General features: G+C 44.3%; 1 protein-coding gene across 6 annotated transcripts in view; it reads right to left on the bottom strand.

Annotated features, from left to right (window-relative positions):
• SLC35D4 (solute carrier family 35 member D4) overlaps positions 1-17,245 on the bottom strand; it is a 109,411-nt gene that overhangs the window by 31,035 nt on the left and 61,131 nt on the right. For all 6 annotated transcript variants that reach the window (XR_014075066.1, XR_014075065.1, XM_081563283.1 and 3 more), the window contains 2 exons: positions 16,769-16,838; positions 11,806-11,899 (listed from right to left, as the gene is read on the bottom strand). Coding sequence is in view for 4 of the 6 variants with exons in the window: in XM_081563283.1 (XP_081419409.1) it covers positions 11,806-11,899; positions 16,769-16,838 (164 nt within the window). In the remaining 2 variants the exon portion in view is untranslated. The remainder of the gene's footprint in view (positions 1-11,805; positions 11,900-16,768; positions 16,839-17,245) is intronic.

Below are 17,245 nucleotides of genomic sequence, written 5' to 3'. Positions count from 1 at the left end.
ATAAACCAAGAGCGAGGCTGCCTAGTCACAACAAATCTTGTTGAGCTTCAGTGTTTTCTAAACCAGGCATTATTTCAAATCCTCACCCACACTTGGTATTGTCAGTCTCTTTAATTTTAGCCATTCTGGTGGGTGTGTGGTTCTACATCAGATTTAAAACCGCTTCTGTCTCAAATCCCCATTCTCTGACAACCGAACTAGCACAGACTGAAAGCTGCATTTCCCTACTGAAGGCTCATCCATCACGCTTTAGGACTGCTGCTTCCTCTTTTTCTTTCTTTTTAGAATAGACATCTGTGACTTCCAAAATGTTAGATCAAATGATAAATTAGGTTCCCTGAGTTACTTGAAAAAAGAACTGTAAAACCTATGATGCCACTTGAATCTGGTCATTTTAAATTCCTCTTGACATCAGACTGTCGAACTGGAACAAAGCAGAAGTGAAGGTTTTCTAACGATACAAGACAGAAGCTCTCAAATTGTAGTCAAATACAAAATACAAAGAGTACTTCAAACATTTCTCCATCTGCAAGGGAAAAGCTTATTCCTTTCAATTAATATGAGCAAACTTTAACTGTTCAACATACATTATTTCCAACAAAGGTCCATAGTCAGAGCTATGGTTTTTCCAGTAGTCATGTACGGATATGAGAGTTAGACCAAAAAGAAGGCTGAGTGCCGAAGAATTGATGCTTTCAAATTGTGGTGCTAGAGAAGACTCCTGAGAGTCCCTTGGACTGCAAGGAGATCAAACCAGTCAATCGTAAAGGAAATCAACCCTGAATATTCATTGGAAGGACTGATGCTGAAGCTGAAGCTGTAATACTTTGGCCACCTAATGTGAAGAGCTGACTCATTGGAAAAGACCTTGATGCTGGGAAAGATTGAGGGCGAGAGGAGAAGGAGACAACAGAGGATGAGATGGCTGGATGGCATCACTGACTATGGACATGAGTTTGTGCAAACTTTGGGGGATAGTGAAGGACAAGGAAGCCGGGCATGCTGCAGTCCATGGGGTCGCAAAGAGTCAGACAGGACTAAGTGACTGAGCAACAACAACAGTACATTATTTCATATAACCCCTGTAACATTTCTGTGAAATTTACACAATTATTCCCATTTTACAGATGAGAAAACCGATACATTCAGAGGCTAAGGAATCTTTTCAAAGTCACACTGTTGGAGAGTGGGATTTTTATCCAATCCTCTCTGTCTCCAAAATGCGCGGCTCTTTGTCACTTCTCTCTGCTGTCTCATCTTCTCAGCCTGGACTGTGACAGGTCACTCTATGAATCTCTGTTGAATATATCAACTTCCCACAAAGCAACCTGAAAAATTTTTTTTCAGGGAAAAGAAAACCCTCATAGGAGGTGTGAGTATTGAAATACAGTCATGATTATAGAATTCTCAGAGTGAACAGTCAACTGTCTGAGCATAACTTGAAAATAAGAATAAGCGTGACTGGCTTCACAAAAGATGCATCAGGACTTGACTGGATCTGAGTGGTTCACATGGTGAAGCTCAACTCAGATGTCAGAGCAGGGATACACCAGTAGAAGAAACACCATTTCCCTGGGCTCAGAACTGGGCTGGTTTTTCCCTTCAAGTGAGAGTCAAGAGACATGCTCACCCCCTCAAGGCTTGCATTCCTATCTTATAAACCCTACTGTAAGCAGTGTCGGCACTCCTGTTCCAAACTGCCAAATGTATGCTCCCACCTGACCATGCCAGAGCTTTTTACTTCTCTCTGTGCACCCTGAAAATGTTAGGATTTGGTGGGAGGGAGATTCAAGAGAGAGGGAATAGACATATACATAGAGCTGATTTGTTTTGTTGTATAGCAGAAGCTAACACAACACTGTAAAGCAATTATACTTCAATAAAAAATAATAAATGAAAAAAACTCTGTAAGGGCCTATGGGAAAAGAATCTAAGAAAGAGTGGATACATATGTTAATACAGGCACAACTTATTCACTTTGCTGTACAGCAGAAACTAACACAACACTGTAAATCAACCATATCTACGGGTACATGCTAAGTAGTGTCCGACTCTTTGAGACCCTATGGACTGTAGCCCGCCAGGCTCCTCTGTCCATAGGATTCTCCAGGCAAGAATACTGGAGTGGGCTGCCACGCCCTCCTCCAGGGGATCTTCCTGATTCAGGGATCAAACCTATTTGTCTTGCCTCTCCTGCATTGGCAGACACATTCTTTACCACCAGTGCCACTTGGGAAGCCCTAAATCAACCATACTCTAACAAAAAAAAAATTTTTTTAAGATAAACAATACAGGATTGTTAGGATTTGGGAGCTCAACACTTTTGAGAGGGAATGTTTTGGCAATTATTCCATTTCCCTTTTCGTCGGAATATGCTTGATATGTTCTGTCCTTCACAGATAGCTAGAACCCTCAAGACATTAGAAAAGAAGTTCATTTCAAATAACTGAAGGAGGGGTGTCTCCTTGTATCCCCTGCAACAACCCAGAAATCACATGATAAGAAGACAGATGTAGAAATGTAGCCAGAGACAGCCTGTTTCTCTCATAATCTACTACCCCAAACCCCCAGATGTGCACGGAAACAATCAAATACAATTACACATGTGTTCTAACACATGGTCAAATGTGGTCTAGCTTATATAATATCTGCATCCCAGATGGTGCCAGTGGTAAAGAACCCACCTGCTAATGCAAGAGACGCACGTTCAATCCCTGGGTCAGGAAGATCCCCTGGAGGAGGGCATGGCAACCCACTCCAGTATTCTTGTCTGGAGAATCCCACGGACAGAGGAGCCTGGCGGGCTACAGCCCAGAGCATCGCAAAGAATCGGTCACAAACGAAGCAACTTAGTACATCTTACATAATATCAGGCAATTAACTGTTGATTGTAAAAAACCTTTTCTGCCACACATTTGACTAACAGACTGGCTGTTTTGGTGTCACACAACAGCTTGTGTTCAATACTGAACTGCCTGGCCTTACAGTCTGACACAGTCTACTTAGAGAAAAACAAAAACGACATCAGAAATCTTAACCTAAAGAGCCACTGGGTCACTTTAAAGTGCCGATGGAGAGTCGAGGTGAGGGGGCAGGGCGGGGGAGCAAGTTTGGACTACTTTTTGTAAGGGAGGGCATTTCAACAGGAAAAAAAATGAGCAAATGACTATCTCTGTGGTGTCAGTTGCTCAGCTGTGTTAGTTGCTCTATGCGACCCCATGGACTGTAACCTGTCACGCTTCTCTGTCCATGGAGTTCTCCAGGAAAGAATACTGGAGTGGGTTGCCTTTCCCTTCTGCAAGGGATCTCCCCTGACCTGGGGATCGAATCCGGGTCTCCCACATTGCAGGCAGATTCTTTATCATCTGAGCCACTGGAACTTTAAGCAAATTCCACTTTGGGGGATAAAACAGGAGAACAAGTATGGGGCAAGATCCAGTGGGGTACTTGGGGCCCTCAGGGGGCCAGGTCACCAAGATGTCTCTAAGGCACTGTGGGAGATAGAAGTTATTTTCCCAAAATGGCACCAAGTAGATGGCTACTAAGTTTTTCAAATCCACATGTCATTCCTTTCTATTATCATGTGTCACAACTTAGCTTTCCCAGGACTTCCCTAGTGGTCCATTGGTTAAGACTCCGAGCTCCCAATGCAGCGAGCCTGGGTTTCATCCCTGGTCTCAAGTAAGACCTGGCACAGCCAAATAATTTAAAAAACAAAACAGCAACAAAAAACTTAGCTTTCCCATAATGAAAGTCTGCTCCTTCTGATTTTCCAAAAACAGCTTCATTTTATTAGCTCTGAATGCCAGCTCATTCTCCAATGACACAAGCCTGAAGCTTGCCCTCTGGTTTGGGCACATACAGATGGTGAAGTGCACCCTGCTAATTACCTTGTGTCCAGCCACACCCTGGGGAACTTGGATCTAATGACTGGGACAAAAGATCTTCATAAGGAAAAGTGAACTCAAACAGGATTAATGGCACAGTTAAAGACAGAGGCACATACATTATAAGAGCATAGCTGGGGGCAGTGGAAGGGTGCAGAATTGTATCTTTACTTCTGATCTGAGTGCACAAGCCTGCAAAGATGCATAAAATAAGCATTCACTCAGCCATCATTTATTGTATCCACAATGAACCAAGGAAACAGCAATTCGTCCCCACAGTGGAGGCTTTATAAACTTTCCCAATTAACTGCTCTTTGTATTGCGAATAACTTTAAATTAGGTATTATAAATTATCTTGGATACTGACAGAATTCCTATAAACCTTGTCGTCAGAACATGGGCAGAAATTCCGGGTATTTCCTTTAAAGCAAATTCATTCAGGTCAAAAGTTGAGAAGTCCAGAATCGTTATCACATTTTTGCAGCAGAGAACACTGTGATGATCAATGGCACTCAAAATAGCCCAGAAAAAAATCAGGAGTTCATAATCAGAAACAAGAAAAAACAACAACCTTATCCAAAATAGCAAAATGTCCATTAACATAACTCACTTCCCTAGGAATTATTTTGACAAAAGGAAATGGAATTTAATTTTTTCCCCCTCAGTCCAAAACTGTATTTCCCCTCTCACATGTCCTCTGGGAAAACCTTGCTTATAAATGAATAATTCCCAGATAACCAGCTTCTTGCTGACTGTTTCCATATAGTCAACAAACACAGAGCAGCTTCTGAACTTGCTATTTCATGCTCCAGTCGCCTCAGCGGTGATGTCATGGAAAGACATAGACATGTTATTATTGCCCAGTTAGAGACTGTAAAGGAAATTATGCTGCTGCCTCTAAGTTTCCATTTTCCATGAAAAATTTTTTCTCATTGCCCTAGCCACTTAAGACTGTGAAAAAAAAATGATTTAATTAGGAAACAGTCATAATTAGATTTTGTAAGCACACTCTTTCAACGTAAAAGTTACAACTAAAAAGAAAAAGTAAAAAAAAAAAGCTACAGCTACATTGGGTTGAATCATTTCTTTTCATCAGACCATTCCAGAACACATCAAGGTGCTGAATAACAGCTTGAGGAAGAAAATAAAGAAATATGAAACTGCTACCCAGAAAATAATCTGTTCAAATGAGATTTTAAATGTGACAGGAAGAACGAGTGAGGAGTCTAAAGAAGCTGAGAAAATAGGAAGAAATGCAAATACCAAAGTGAGGGGAAGGGCTTCCTAGGTGCCACAGTGGTTAAAGAATCTGCCTGCCAATGCAGGAGACACAGGAGACTCAAGTTCAGTCCCTGAGTCGTGAAGATCCCCTGGAGTAGGAAATGGCAACCCATTCTAGTATTCTTGCCTGGAGAATCCCATGGACAGAAGAGCCTAGTGGGCTATAGTCCATGGCGTCACAAAGAGTCAGACGTGACTGAGCACACAATACCAATAATAAACTGAGGGGAGTAACTTTCTCTTTGGGGATTACCTTTTACCACCCAGGAAGCAAGGAAAGACAGCAACAGGCTCTCCACACCCAAAAGATGGTGATGAAGACATCTTTATCATCATGATAAAGAAAAAGAAGTAACCGTGCTTGTTTCAGCAGCACGTATACTAAACTAGAATGACATGGAGAAGGATGACATGCAAATTCACAAAGCAAATCTATATTTTTGTAACCATGGGAGGTGAGGGATGTTAACTAAATATATTGTGGTGATCATTTGTATATATGAATATCAAATCACTATGTTGCACATCTTAAACTAATACCATGCTATGTGACAGATATATTTGGATGAAACTGGAAAAAAAAAAAAGTTGCAACAAAGTAGGAAGTAGAAGACAGAGGAGAACTAACACTCTGTTCAGTGTAGACTAGAACTAAAGAGAGCAAAGCGTGATGGGGATCACAGCTGTACTTCCAGGATCTTTCTGCAATCTGTGTGTGTGTGTGTGTGTGTGTATGGGGATCACAACTGTGCTTCCAGGATCTTTCTGCAATCTGTATGTGTGTGTGTGTGTATGGGGATCACAACTGTACTTCCAGGATCTTTCTGCAATCCGTGTGTGTGTGTGTGTGTGTGTGTGTGTGTGTGTGTGTGTGTGTGTGTGTGTGTGTGCATGCACGCATGCGCAAACAAGCATGTATGCACCAGAAACTGAATCTACATCTATTCCAGAACCTGAAGGATTTATTTACTTGTCACTTTCTCAGAAGTTCAAGGTATGACTTCATGTTAAGCTCTGAAACTTTCCTGCAAATACATCAGAAAAAAAATTTGATGGAAAAAAATTATGTTATTTAGAAGTTATGAAATCTGTGTGATTCCATTATAAAAGACACTAGGCTGCTTCTTCTTTTTCTTTTTTGCAGTTCCACCAGAAACAGCAAGCATTTCCTCATGGTCTTGGGAGACATTTGAAAATTCCAAACACCAAACTGTCACATGAGTGTATGCTCCTCAGTTCTGTCTCATCACAACAAAGATTTGGAGTGACGGACATTAGACCCCTCGCGGGTCACAGCTCTCGGGTCTTGGACAGACCGTGTTATAGCTCTTAGATGAATCGGTGTTACAGCTCAGTGTTACAGTTCTATTTTATTTAGATAATAGCAGGAAAATCCATCCTCAAAGCGTGAGGGCATGCCAACTCACACATTACCTCACACGACTCAAAGACGTGAAGAGAACACCCCAGCGCGTGGGAGAAAGAGAGCGCTTTGGCTCCTCTTTTTATGTTTTTTCCTCCCCCTGGGCCTGTCCTATGTAAATTTGGGTTAGCCAGGAGTGTTGTTTGTTCTACCTGGGGTCCTCACTCCGCTCCTTGGACCTTCCTTTGTTCTATTTTCCCGGGCTTTTGCCTTCCTTGTCTTTTAGCCACCGCCATTCTGGACTTCTGTTTCCTATTCTAACTACCTAACATAACCATCACAGCATCTGTTGAGGATATTTTCACAAGTTCATCCTATACTTAAAACATGTTGAAACTCATTTAGCCAAGCTTCCTTCTCAGTTCAATATCTTGGCAATAGGTCAACATGTCATTGGGAAAAAGGAAGATGCCAGGTCATGCTCCCAAGACCTGGCCAAATAACTCAAGCAAGAGGAGGTCAAAACTCAGAGCAATTCCTACCCACTCAAGAGTTCTTCCTAAGGATAAATCAAAAGAAGGCTGCTACTTCCCAGCCCAATCTTAACTCTTTTAAGAGAAACTCCTAAACAGAAAACAGTTCAGGACTGCGGTCCTTTTACTACACAAGGATGTGTTGTTATGGAGACAGCTCTGCAGGCTCCCTTGGCAACCCCAGTGTATAATTAAGTCTGGTGGTCATGGAACAGCCAGAGGTGGTCTCCATGGAGACCAACAAACACACATTTTCACAGGCACAGCAACTGTTCTGAATCAATGACTCTTTATATAGGCAGCAAAACATTGTGAATGATACATCAATTGCATCTTTTGTTAGGCAGTGTCTCATGAAATATGCTGTGAAAGAGTCTATTCTCCTGAGCTTTGATCTCTGAGCAGAGTGTGGAGCAGGCGGTTCCCAACTCAATTCACAATCTAGAACCAGCAAATACAAATGGAAATACAGACTCAGGAAATCACGGGTTCATCTGGTGGAAGAATTAAACCAGGGGTCGACAGAGCCAAGGAAGGCCCGCCAGCTACTCGGCACTCACTATTCCAGGGCTGTCTAAATATTATTCAACCCTCTCCACAAGGTAGACATTATTATTATATTTGTTTACAGATGAGAAAACAAAGCACACACCTAGAAAGGGTGCCCAAGCTGGGGCTCAGAGCTAGTTCATAAATTCAATCTTGGTCAGGGTTTAAGTGATTCTACACCATGCTCTGTGTTTGCATAGCACTCTGCGGTTTACCCTTACATACATTACCTCACAGAGGCTTCTCAGGTGGCGCTAGTGGTAAAGAACCTGCCTGCCAATGCAGGAGATGCTGGAGACGCAGGTTCAATCCCAGGGTTGGGAAGATCCTCTGAAGGAGAGCATGGCAACCCACTCCAGTATTCTTCCCTGGAGAATCCCATGGACAGAGGAGCCTGGTGGGCTACAGTCCATGGGGTCACAAACAGTTGGACATGACTGAGCATGCACTCAACAACAACAAAAAACAATAACAAAGACTCTAAATAAGAACACAATGAACATTCTGGTATAATCTTTATACATACCTTATAGCCTTTATACATAATGTATGTATGTATGGTCTTTATATATAATCTTTTCCAGGAGAAGATGGAATTTGATAATAGAGATGAAGAAAGTCTGATTGCTAAGTGGTTTCCTACTTTATTCTGATTGGTTCTATGAAAGACTTTTAAAATCTGGCACACATTTTACTAAGTAGGCACTGACAATTAATGATATGGTTCCCAGCAGATCTTCATAATAGATAATCCTACAATTGGATGTAGATGCCATCAGCATTTAGTCCCAAATATCAGACAATTAAGGAGAAGGCAATGGCACCCCACTCCAGTACTCTTGCCTAGAAAATCCCATGGACGGAGGGGCCTAGTAGGCTGCAGTCCATGGGGTCGCTAAGAGTCGGACACGACTGAGCGACTTTACTTTCCCTTTTCACTTTCATACATTGGAGAAGGAAATGCCAACCCACTCCAGTGTTCTTGCCTGGAGAATCCCAGGGATGAGGGAGCCTGGTGGGCTGCTGTCTATGGGGTCACACAGAGTCGGACACGACTGAAGTGATTTAGCAGCATCAGACAATTAACCCTGTTAGAATCATGTTTTTTAATTATCTCTATCTTCTGGTCCAGATCCCTTGCTTTATGGACAAAAAACCTGAGAACTAGAGGGGTTCAATGTATCATGATCAAAGTCAGCCTTTCCTTCCCTGAATTCCCAGGAATCCTGGTTCCTCCACCACGTGACTCAGGGAACAGCTTGTCTACCTTCCCATGAGTGCATGTGTGCTCAGCCATGTTTGACTCTTTGCAACCCCATGGACTATAGCCCACCAGGTTCCTCTGTCCATGGGATTTCCCAGACAAGAATACTGGCTTGATTTGTCATTTCCTCCTACAGGGATCTTCCCAACCCAGGGATTGATCCTGCGTCTACAGCATTTCCTGCACTGGCAGGCAGATTCTCTACTACTGAGCTATGTGAGAAGCCCTTAACCTTCGTAAAGCCCAGGAAAAAGGTTTTACGTTACACACACACACACACACACACACACACACACACTCCTTCCACTTCCCTTTGAAACTTATTTTCCAAATTTTCTCCTCATTCTCTAGCATCATGAAATCTCTGTATCAGGGTGTCTCCTTTTCTACTTTCAAGCTTGCCCAAGTCCCTCTTTTCCTAGAAAAGATGTTATCTTCATTAGCTCTGCCCACCACCAGACACAATCTTCTCTCCACATCTTAGGTATTGTTGAGTGTTTATGATCCCCCCTGCCCCACTCCCACTCCTGCCCTTTTCCCGAAACTGTTTCCACAAAGCTTAGCAAAGTGCCTGCTCTAGACTCTTCTCAGTGTGATCACTTTGACCTTTGGGTGGCATTCTGCTTTACTCCTTACAATTCTCCTTTAGACTTCCCTGCTCTGACCTTCTCTGAGTCCCTCTACCTTCCAGCTATGACTTTTCTTTCCTGCTCATTATTGGCCCCTGGCATCTAAGTTTCTCCCAGGCTAAGTCCTAGGACTCTGCTCTGCTCTCCCCCAATCCTTTTGCTCTCCTGGTGAGCTTCTTGATGTGTAGGTTTTCTTGATTTCATTCACTCTCCTGGTGAGCTTCTTGATGTGTAGGTTTTCTTGATTTCATTCACTCTCCTGGTGAGCTTCTTGATGTGTGGGTTTTCTTGATTTCAACTCCATCTTTCTACAGGTAAAGCCCAAATGGACAAATCCCTGAACACTTACCTACATTTCACCCCATGCTTCCAACACAAAAGAGCACCATGTAGATGTTTTATCACCATACACATCTGTCTAAAATGTACATCGCCAGCTTTCTCAAAGGATAATCACCCCCATTTCTGTTTGTTAAGGCTGCAGATCTCCCGTGTCTCTAGCAAAAACCTTGGAGTCACTTGTCACCTTCCACATTCATCCCTGGGCTTCCCCAGTGGCTCAGTGGCAAAGAATCTACCAGTCAATGCAGGAGATGCAGTTTCTATCCCTGGGTTGGAAAGATGGCGAAGGAAATGGCAACCCACTCCAGTACCCTCACCTGGGAAATCCCATGGACAGGGAAGCCTGGTGGGCTCTAGTCAATGGGATCGAAAAGAGTTGGACACAACTTAGTAACTAAACAATAACAGACAACAATATCCATCATTCCTTTGTCCAAACTATCCCCCAAATCTGTTCTAAAATGATCTGAGTCTTTGTTAGCTAATTTTATCATCTCACGTAACAGTTATAGGACAAACTGTATAATTAAAATTTATTTTCCTTCTAATTATAAGTCAGGCTTCCCAGGTGGATGAGTGGTAAAGAATCCGCCTGCCAATGCAGGAGATGCAGGACACTCAGGTTCCATCAAATTGTAAGTCAAGTTTGACCTTTCACCTTTCTTTCTGCTATCTCTACCTTGATTCACCTCTCTTCTAAATGCTTGGAAGTCATTTCCAATCTGTCTTAAGCACTGTCACCTTATTAATCTGCTTAAACCATTACCCTCAGGGGACCTCCCTGGTGGCCTAGTGGTTAGGATTCCAGGCTTTCACTGCCAGGACTCGGGCTCAATCCGTGGTCAGGAAACTAAGATCCCACAAGCCATGAGGTGCAGCAGAAAAAAAAAACCTTTGGTCAGTCTCATTCAAAAGTTCACAATGGTCTCTGTGGCTTGGCTTTTAGGGGCTCCAATAATCTGACCCTTCTGTGCCCAATTTTCTCCTACTCCCCAAAGCCCCTCCCAATCTAGTTAAATGTATCTCTTCCCATACATGCACACCAATGTTCATTGAAGCACAATTTACAATAACCAAGACATGGAAGCAACCTCAATGTCCATCGACAGAGGATGGATAAAGAAGATGAGGTACATATACACAACAGAATATTACTCAGCCATACAAAAAAAAGGGGGAAATAATGCCATTTGCAGCAACATGGACAGACCTAGAGACTGTCATACTAAGTAAAGTCAGACGGAGAAAGACAAATATTATATGATATCACCTGTATGTGTAATCTAAAAAATAATACAGATGAATCTACATACAAAACAGACTCACAGGCATAGAAAACATTATGATTACTGAGGGGGGAAAGGGGAGGGAGGGATAAATTGGAAGATTGGAATTGACACATACACTACTATATACAAAATAGATAACTAGTAAGAACCTACTATATAGCATGCACTGAGAACTCTACTCAATACTCTGTAATGACCTATATGGGAAAATAACAATGTGTGGATAAATGTATAACTCGCTCACTTTGCTATACAGCAGAAACTAACACAACACTGTAAATCAACCATGCGTGTGTGCCTGCTAAGTTGCGTCAGTCTTGTCTGACTCTTTGCAACCCCATGAACTGTAGACCGCCAAAGCTCCTCTGTCCATGGTATTCTCCAGGCAAGAATACTGGAGTGAGCTGCCATGTCCTCCTCTAGGGGATCTTCCTAACCCAGGAATCAAACTTGTGTCTATTGGCAGGAGGATTCTTTACCATCTGAGCCACCAGGGAAGCCTAAAATAGGCGGAAGCCTTCAGAAATTGTTACACAAAGTGAAGGATCAGGTTCAGGGTCAGTAACTAGAGATGAGCCCATGAAGACCAACCTGACACACATGGGCTCTGAGAACACGGGACACAAGAGCTCCTGAGATGGGTTCTCCACCCTCTCCCGCCCTCTTACCTTAGCAAAGAAAATCCAGGCTGCACACTGTCCCGGGGCCATAAGGCTTTTTAGCTTCATGGTGCTGAACATGAGAAAGAATCCTAAAAATCCGCTGCAAGGAGAAAATAGACTTTTTTAAGTTGAGACTTATCTTCCTGTAGCCAGTAGCTATTTTCTGTGACATTTTTTATTTACCTTTACAAACATTAGTCAATTTTTAGTTATTACAGCACCTCTATCTCACTTCTGTTTTCTAGTGATCTCTGGATAAAAACATCAAAAGTTAAAAAAAAATCATTAAGCTCTACTATGCCAAGGAGCTATGATGAGATCATTTCCCTGGAGGTGGGGAGTGGGTATAGAAATCTGGGAGATCTCTGAGTAAATCATGAAAGAAAAAAAAAAAATCTGGAGGACAGTATCTCCTGCTCCCTCCTATAATACTTCTGGAGCTTGGTGTTTGCCCAGGCAGAGCTTCAACTTTTTTTCTTCAAGCAGAACAAACTGTTAGGAAAAGACTTCCAAGGAAACACTCATCATATGAAGTCAGAGAGTGTGGACTGGCCCCTAGGTTCAAGGTAAGAACCGACGGAACTCTGCTCAATGTTAAGTGGCAGCCTAGATGGAAGGGGTGTTTGGGGGAGAATGGATAAATGTATGGCTGAGTCCCTTTGCTGTCCACCTGAAACAATTACAATATTGTTAGTCAGCTATACTCCAATGTAAAATAAGAAGTTTAAACAAAAAAGAATCTAAAGGGGTTGTTGTTGTTCAGTTGCTAAGCTGGACTGCAGCACCCCAGGCCTCCCTGTCCTTCACTATCTCTTGAAGTTTGCTCACACTCATGTCCATTGAGTTGATGATCCCATCCAAACATCTCATCCTCTGTCGTCCCCTTCTCCTCCCGCCTTCAATCTTTCCCAGCATTAGGGTCTTTTCCAATGAGTCAGCTCTTCACATCAGGTGGCCAAAGTATTACAGCTTCAGCTTCAGCATCAGCCTTCCAAATGAATATTCAGGGTTGATTTCCTTTACGATTAACTGGTTTGATCTCCTTGCTGTCCAAGGGGAAGGCTGCATAACAGGAGTCCCCCCAAACAAGGGGATCTACACAGAAGAGATGCATTGGGAGTAATGCCTGAAAGAGCCCTCACTTCCCAAGGGGACCTGAGCCTGGCCTTCTAGGGGTTTGACCTCTATGTACCTCCTCCTTTGTACTTCCAGGGGTGTGGGGTGCCACCCTGTCATCTGACCTCTATTATGGGTGCTAGAGTGTGGCTCCCACCTAGCTCATGAGCCTTGAGAGGGAGGGGTCCCATCTTGGGCGTCTCTGTATTTCCCCAACAGACTCAAACAAGGTGTCTTGGTCTCAGCAGGCATTACATAAGTGTCTTGACAGGTGTACTTAGAAGCAGGTTGAACTGATTAAACACACCTAAGGCCAGATTTCACAGAAATGCGCGCCTTCACTTCATTAGATTCGATGAGCTCACATTCTTGGGGCAGAACCAGAGACGGGGATTAGGTTTCCTCTGTGTACAATCCAGCCCATTTGGCCTCACAACCTGCAAAGTTTGCACAGGTCTGCCTCTGCAGGCATGGGAGCCCAGCCCGCTCTGGATTAAGGCGTTGAGTCACCCCCACAGGAGCCCCTGTGGGGAAGCAGGAGGCTGGGAATCCAGTGACCTGCAATTCTGTTCCTGGCTGTGCTCACTGACCCTTGTAACCTTGACCAAATCCCCATTTTTCCCCCCCTTTTTTTCTTGCCCCAGGTTCGGTTCTGTGTTCTCAAAGCAGGAATAAGGATAGTCATTTCATCCCACCTGAAGGGAATCAGGTCTTCAAAAGAGAAAGGCTCCCCAGCCCCAAGTCTCATTTTATTAACAAGCAAACTAAGGCAGAGACACAATTAGGGTCCAGATTTCCTGGCTCTTTCAAAGCTTTCCGCGGCCCTTCAGACCTCGCTGTGGAAATGTGCTCTCGGCCGGAGAGGCTGAGTGAGACGCTCCGGGTGCCTGTGACCACGAGGCTAGCAGCGGTCAGTGAGGTGGCCGGCCCTCCAGGGTTCCCCTTGGTGGCATCCATGCCCCGCAGCCCCAACATCACAGGTGCCTGGCGCTCACCCGCCGAACTTGGGTCCGCTCGGGGCTCCTCCGGTCCTCTCCTGACGGCACAGTTCCATGTCAACCGTTCCCCTCAGCACAGACTCTGCGAGGACTGAGCTACCCCTGGTCTGTGACCAACATGCTCCTGAAAGTACCCCTGAGTCCTTCCCATCACCTGACTTCCATGTCGGTTAATCATTTCTAAATGATTCACGGGTCCTGCCCTCATCCAGCTTTTCCACTTCCAGCTCGCCTACTCCTCGATGTGGAGGCAGGTCTTAAAAAGCACTGAGCGGACCCCAGGAGTGAGGGAGCCTGGGGTTCCCTGTTAATGGGGCCTCTGACCCCTCAGGCCTCTATGACCCCTCCTGAGCTCCCTTAGGACTTCTGAAGGTGATCGCTTGTAGTCTGAGATACAGTTATGGGGGAGCCATGAGAGGATGTGGGGAAAACTGAGACATTCCTTTTTTAAAATTTTACTATTTTTTTTATTTTTGGCTGTGCTGGGTCTTTGTTGTTGCACACAGGCTTTCTCTAGTTGCAGCGAGTGGCGGGGGGTGGGGAGGCTACTCTCTACTTGTGGAGCATGGGCTATAGGGCATACAGGCTAAGTTGCCCCATGGCATGTGGAATCTTTCCAGACCAGGGATTGAACCCGTGTCCCCTTGCATTGGGAGGTGGATTCTTAACCAGCGGACCACCAGGGAGGTCCCGACACATTGAGAGCTGAAGTGAGTGGTAGAATGTAATGGAGAGTTAAACTAACTCAAGTAAAGATTTCCAAATCTTTTAAATGAAAAAACCTGATTTTTCATGTTGGGTTATGAGACAGATTAAAAGGGACAGAAATGGAGGTAGAAGATCACCCCACAAAGCCATCACCCATGGGCCATGAACTCCGTTGCTCTGATCAAATTAACCAAACCTGGTGCCCTCCCTCCACACCCTGGTCATCCAATGCAGCCAAATAACCAGGCTCAAAGGGAAGCAAGGTCACAGACACTCATACCACAAATCCTAGCTAGCAGGCAAGTGACAAGGCCTGACCAAAGAGTCAGGAACTGAGAAGATGAATTCTGCCAGTGCTTTCCTGAAACTTCTCTGAGGCTGATTTTTATTTTTTTTAAATCATTCTGAGGCTCAGATGCAGCAAAGTGTTAGCACTCAGTCGTGTTCGACTCTTTTGTGACCCCATGGACTGTAGCCCAGCAGGCTCCTCTGTCCATGGGATTCTCCAGGCAAGAATACTGGAGTCGGTAGCCATTCCCTTTTCCAGGGGATCTTCCTGACCCAGGGATCGAAACTGGGTCTCCTGAAACTCCTGCATTGCAGGTAGATTCTTTACCATCTGAGCCACCAGGGAAGCCCCAAATGCAGGAGCATACTCTATAATATTGAGTTTGTGTGTGTGCTTACACACCCCCATCAGAAACAGTACCTAGCCTGCATATCAGCTTTTTAACTCTGTTGAAGAATCACTGCTTCACAAGGCACAGTCTCTATTGTGTGGGAACAAGTGGTCTGGCTTTCATGCAGCAATTTCTCCTCGTCTGTTGACATTCTATTTACAAATAATAATAATAATGCCCACCATTGTTGGGCTGGGCAAGATGCTTAAAACTTTATGTACCTTATTTAATACACACAGTCACCTTGTATTGATATGATCTTTCCATTTTACAGATGTGAAAACTAAACTAAGGTTTGAGAGAACTAGGATAACTTGCCCAAAGACACAAAGGAGCAAACAGCAAGGCTGGAATTCAACCCAAGTGTAGTCATTCAAATATATCAGAATCCATGTTTTTGAGACTTCCCTGGTGGTCCAGAGGCTAAGACTCTGCACTCCCAACGTGGGCAGCCTGGCTTTGATCCCTGGTCAGGGAACTAGATCCCATATGCTGTCACTAAGACCCAGTGCTGCCAAATAAATACATAAGAATGTTTTTAAAAATAATGATTAAAAAAAATAAGAATCCATCCTTTGAGATTGTCCACAGAAGTCTTTCCATTTCTCAGCACAAGAAAGTCAAGTGAAGTGGGGGTCATGCAGGAAAGAAAGTGGGTAGGATGGGATGAACTTCTGGTTATCTGTGATGCTCAGACATTCAGTCGTGTCCAACTCTTTGCAACCCCATGGACTGCATCCAGCCTGGTTCTTCGGTCGATGGGATTCTCTAGGCCAGAATACTGGAGTGGGTTGCCATGCCCTCCTCCAGGGTATCTTCTCGATCCAGGGATTGAACCCGTGTCTCCTGCATTTCCTGCATTGGCAGGCGAATTCTTTATCAGTATCACCATAAATATATCCATCTAATTGGTCCACATCTCTGATACTTCCCAAAACCAAATATTAGGGATCACCTTGTGGTCTCGATAGCTCCTAGCTATTGGTTTCAAAATCTGTTTCAGAGTCTTAGGGTTCAGTCAAGGATTTTTGGAGGTCACCCCTTAGAAACAAGAGAGAAGTCAAGGCAGAAGCTGAAAGGGTGTGAATCTGCACACGAATCTTGCCTTGAACTGAATCAATTTCATCATTTTTACATACTGAGGTTCTGTTTAAGAACTACTTGTGGGGGAGAAAAAAAGTGGGAGAGTTCTCTCTCTCCTGCAATTCTGAAAACCACTGCTCTGGCCAAGAAAATTATTCAGGACAGGGGACCTCGCAGGTCCCAGGCCAGCTCTGAGCATCCAAGAATGTCCTTTAACAACCCTCTGATGGCCGAGGGGGGAACCTTCCTCACTGGCACTGGGCACCATTTTCTTCTGCTGCAAATTCAGACAACGGGCAGTGAGCCTGGGCTTCACAAAGACACAGGTGGTAGTACAGAAACATACAGATCCACAGTGTGAGGGGCTTTACGAGCTGGGATTACCTGGCACAGCAGCCACCGTGGAATCTGTAGAAATACAGGAACGGAAAGTCCAGGACGCTGAAGAGATCACCTGGTGGAAACAGCAAGAGTGAGACACAAAGCCCAAAAGCCCCCAGCTGCCCAGAAATGCACTATATCAGCGAATTCACTCCAGCATTCGAGGGTCTCTATGTCATCAGCACTGTATTAATATATTAATAGTAGTATGGTTTGCTGTGCTGTGCTAAGTCGCTTTAGTCATATCTGACTGTTGGCAACCCCATGGACTGTAGCCCACCAGGCTCCTCTGTCCATGGGATTCAGGCACGAATACTGGAGTGGGTTGCCATGCCCTCCTCCAGGGGATCTTCCCAACCCAGGCATCAAATCTGAGTCTCTTGTGTCTCCTGCACTGGCAGGCAGGTTCTTTACCACTAGAGCCACCTGGGAAGCCCAAGTATGATGACAGTTAACAGCCATTTAGTGCGGAGAAGGCAA

This window comes from Giraffa tippelskirchi, chromosome 14 (assembly GCF_054371585.1).
Source record: "Giraffa tippelskirchi isolate mGirTip1 chromosome 14, T2T-mGirTip1v1.2.pri, whole genome shotgun sequence".
Lineage (NCBI taxonomy): Eukaryota > Metazoa > Chordata > Mammalia > Artiodactyla > Giraffidae > Giraffa > Giraffa tippelskirchi.
The sequence above is the reverse complement of the archived record's forward strand: the minus strand, read 5'-3'. Positions and strand labels throughout refer to the sequence as shown.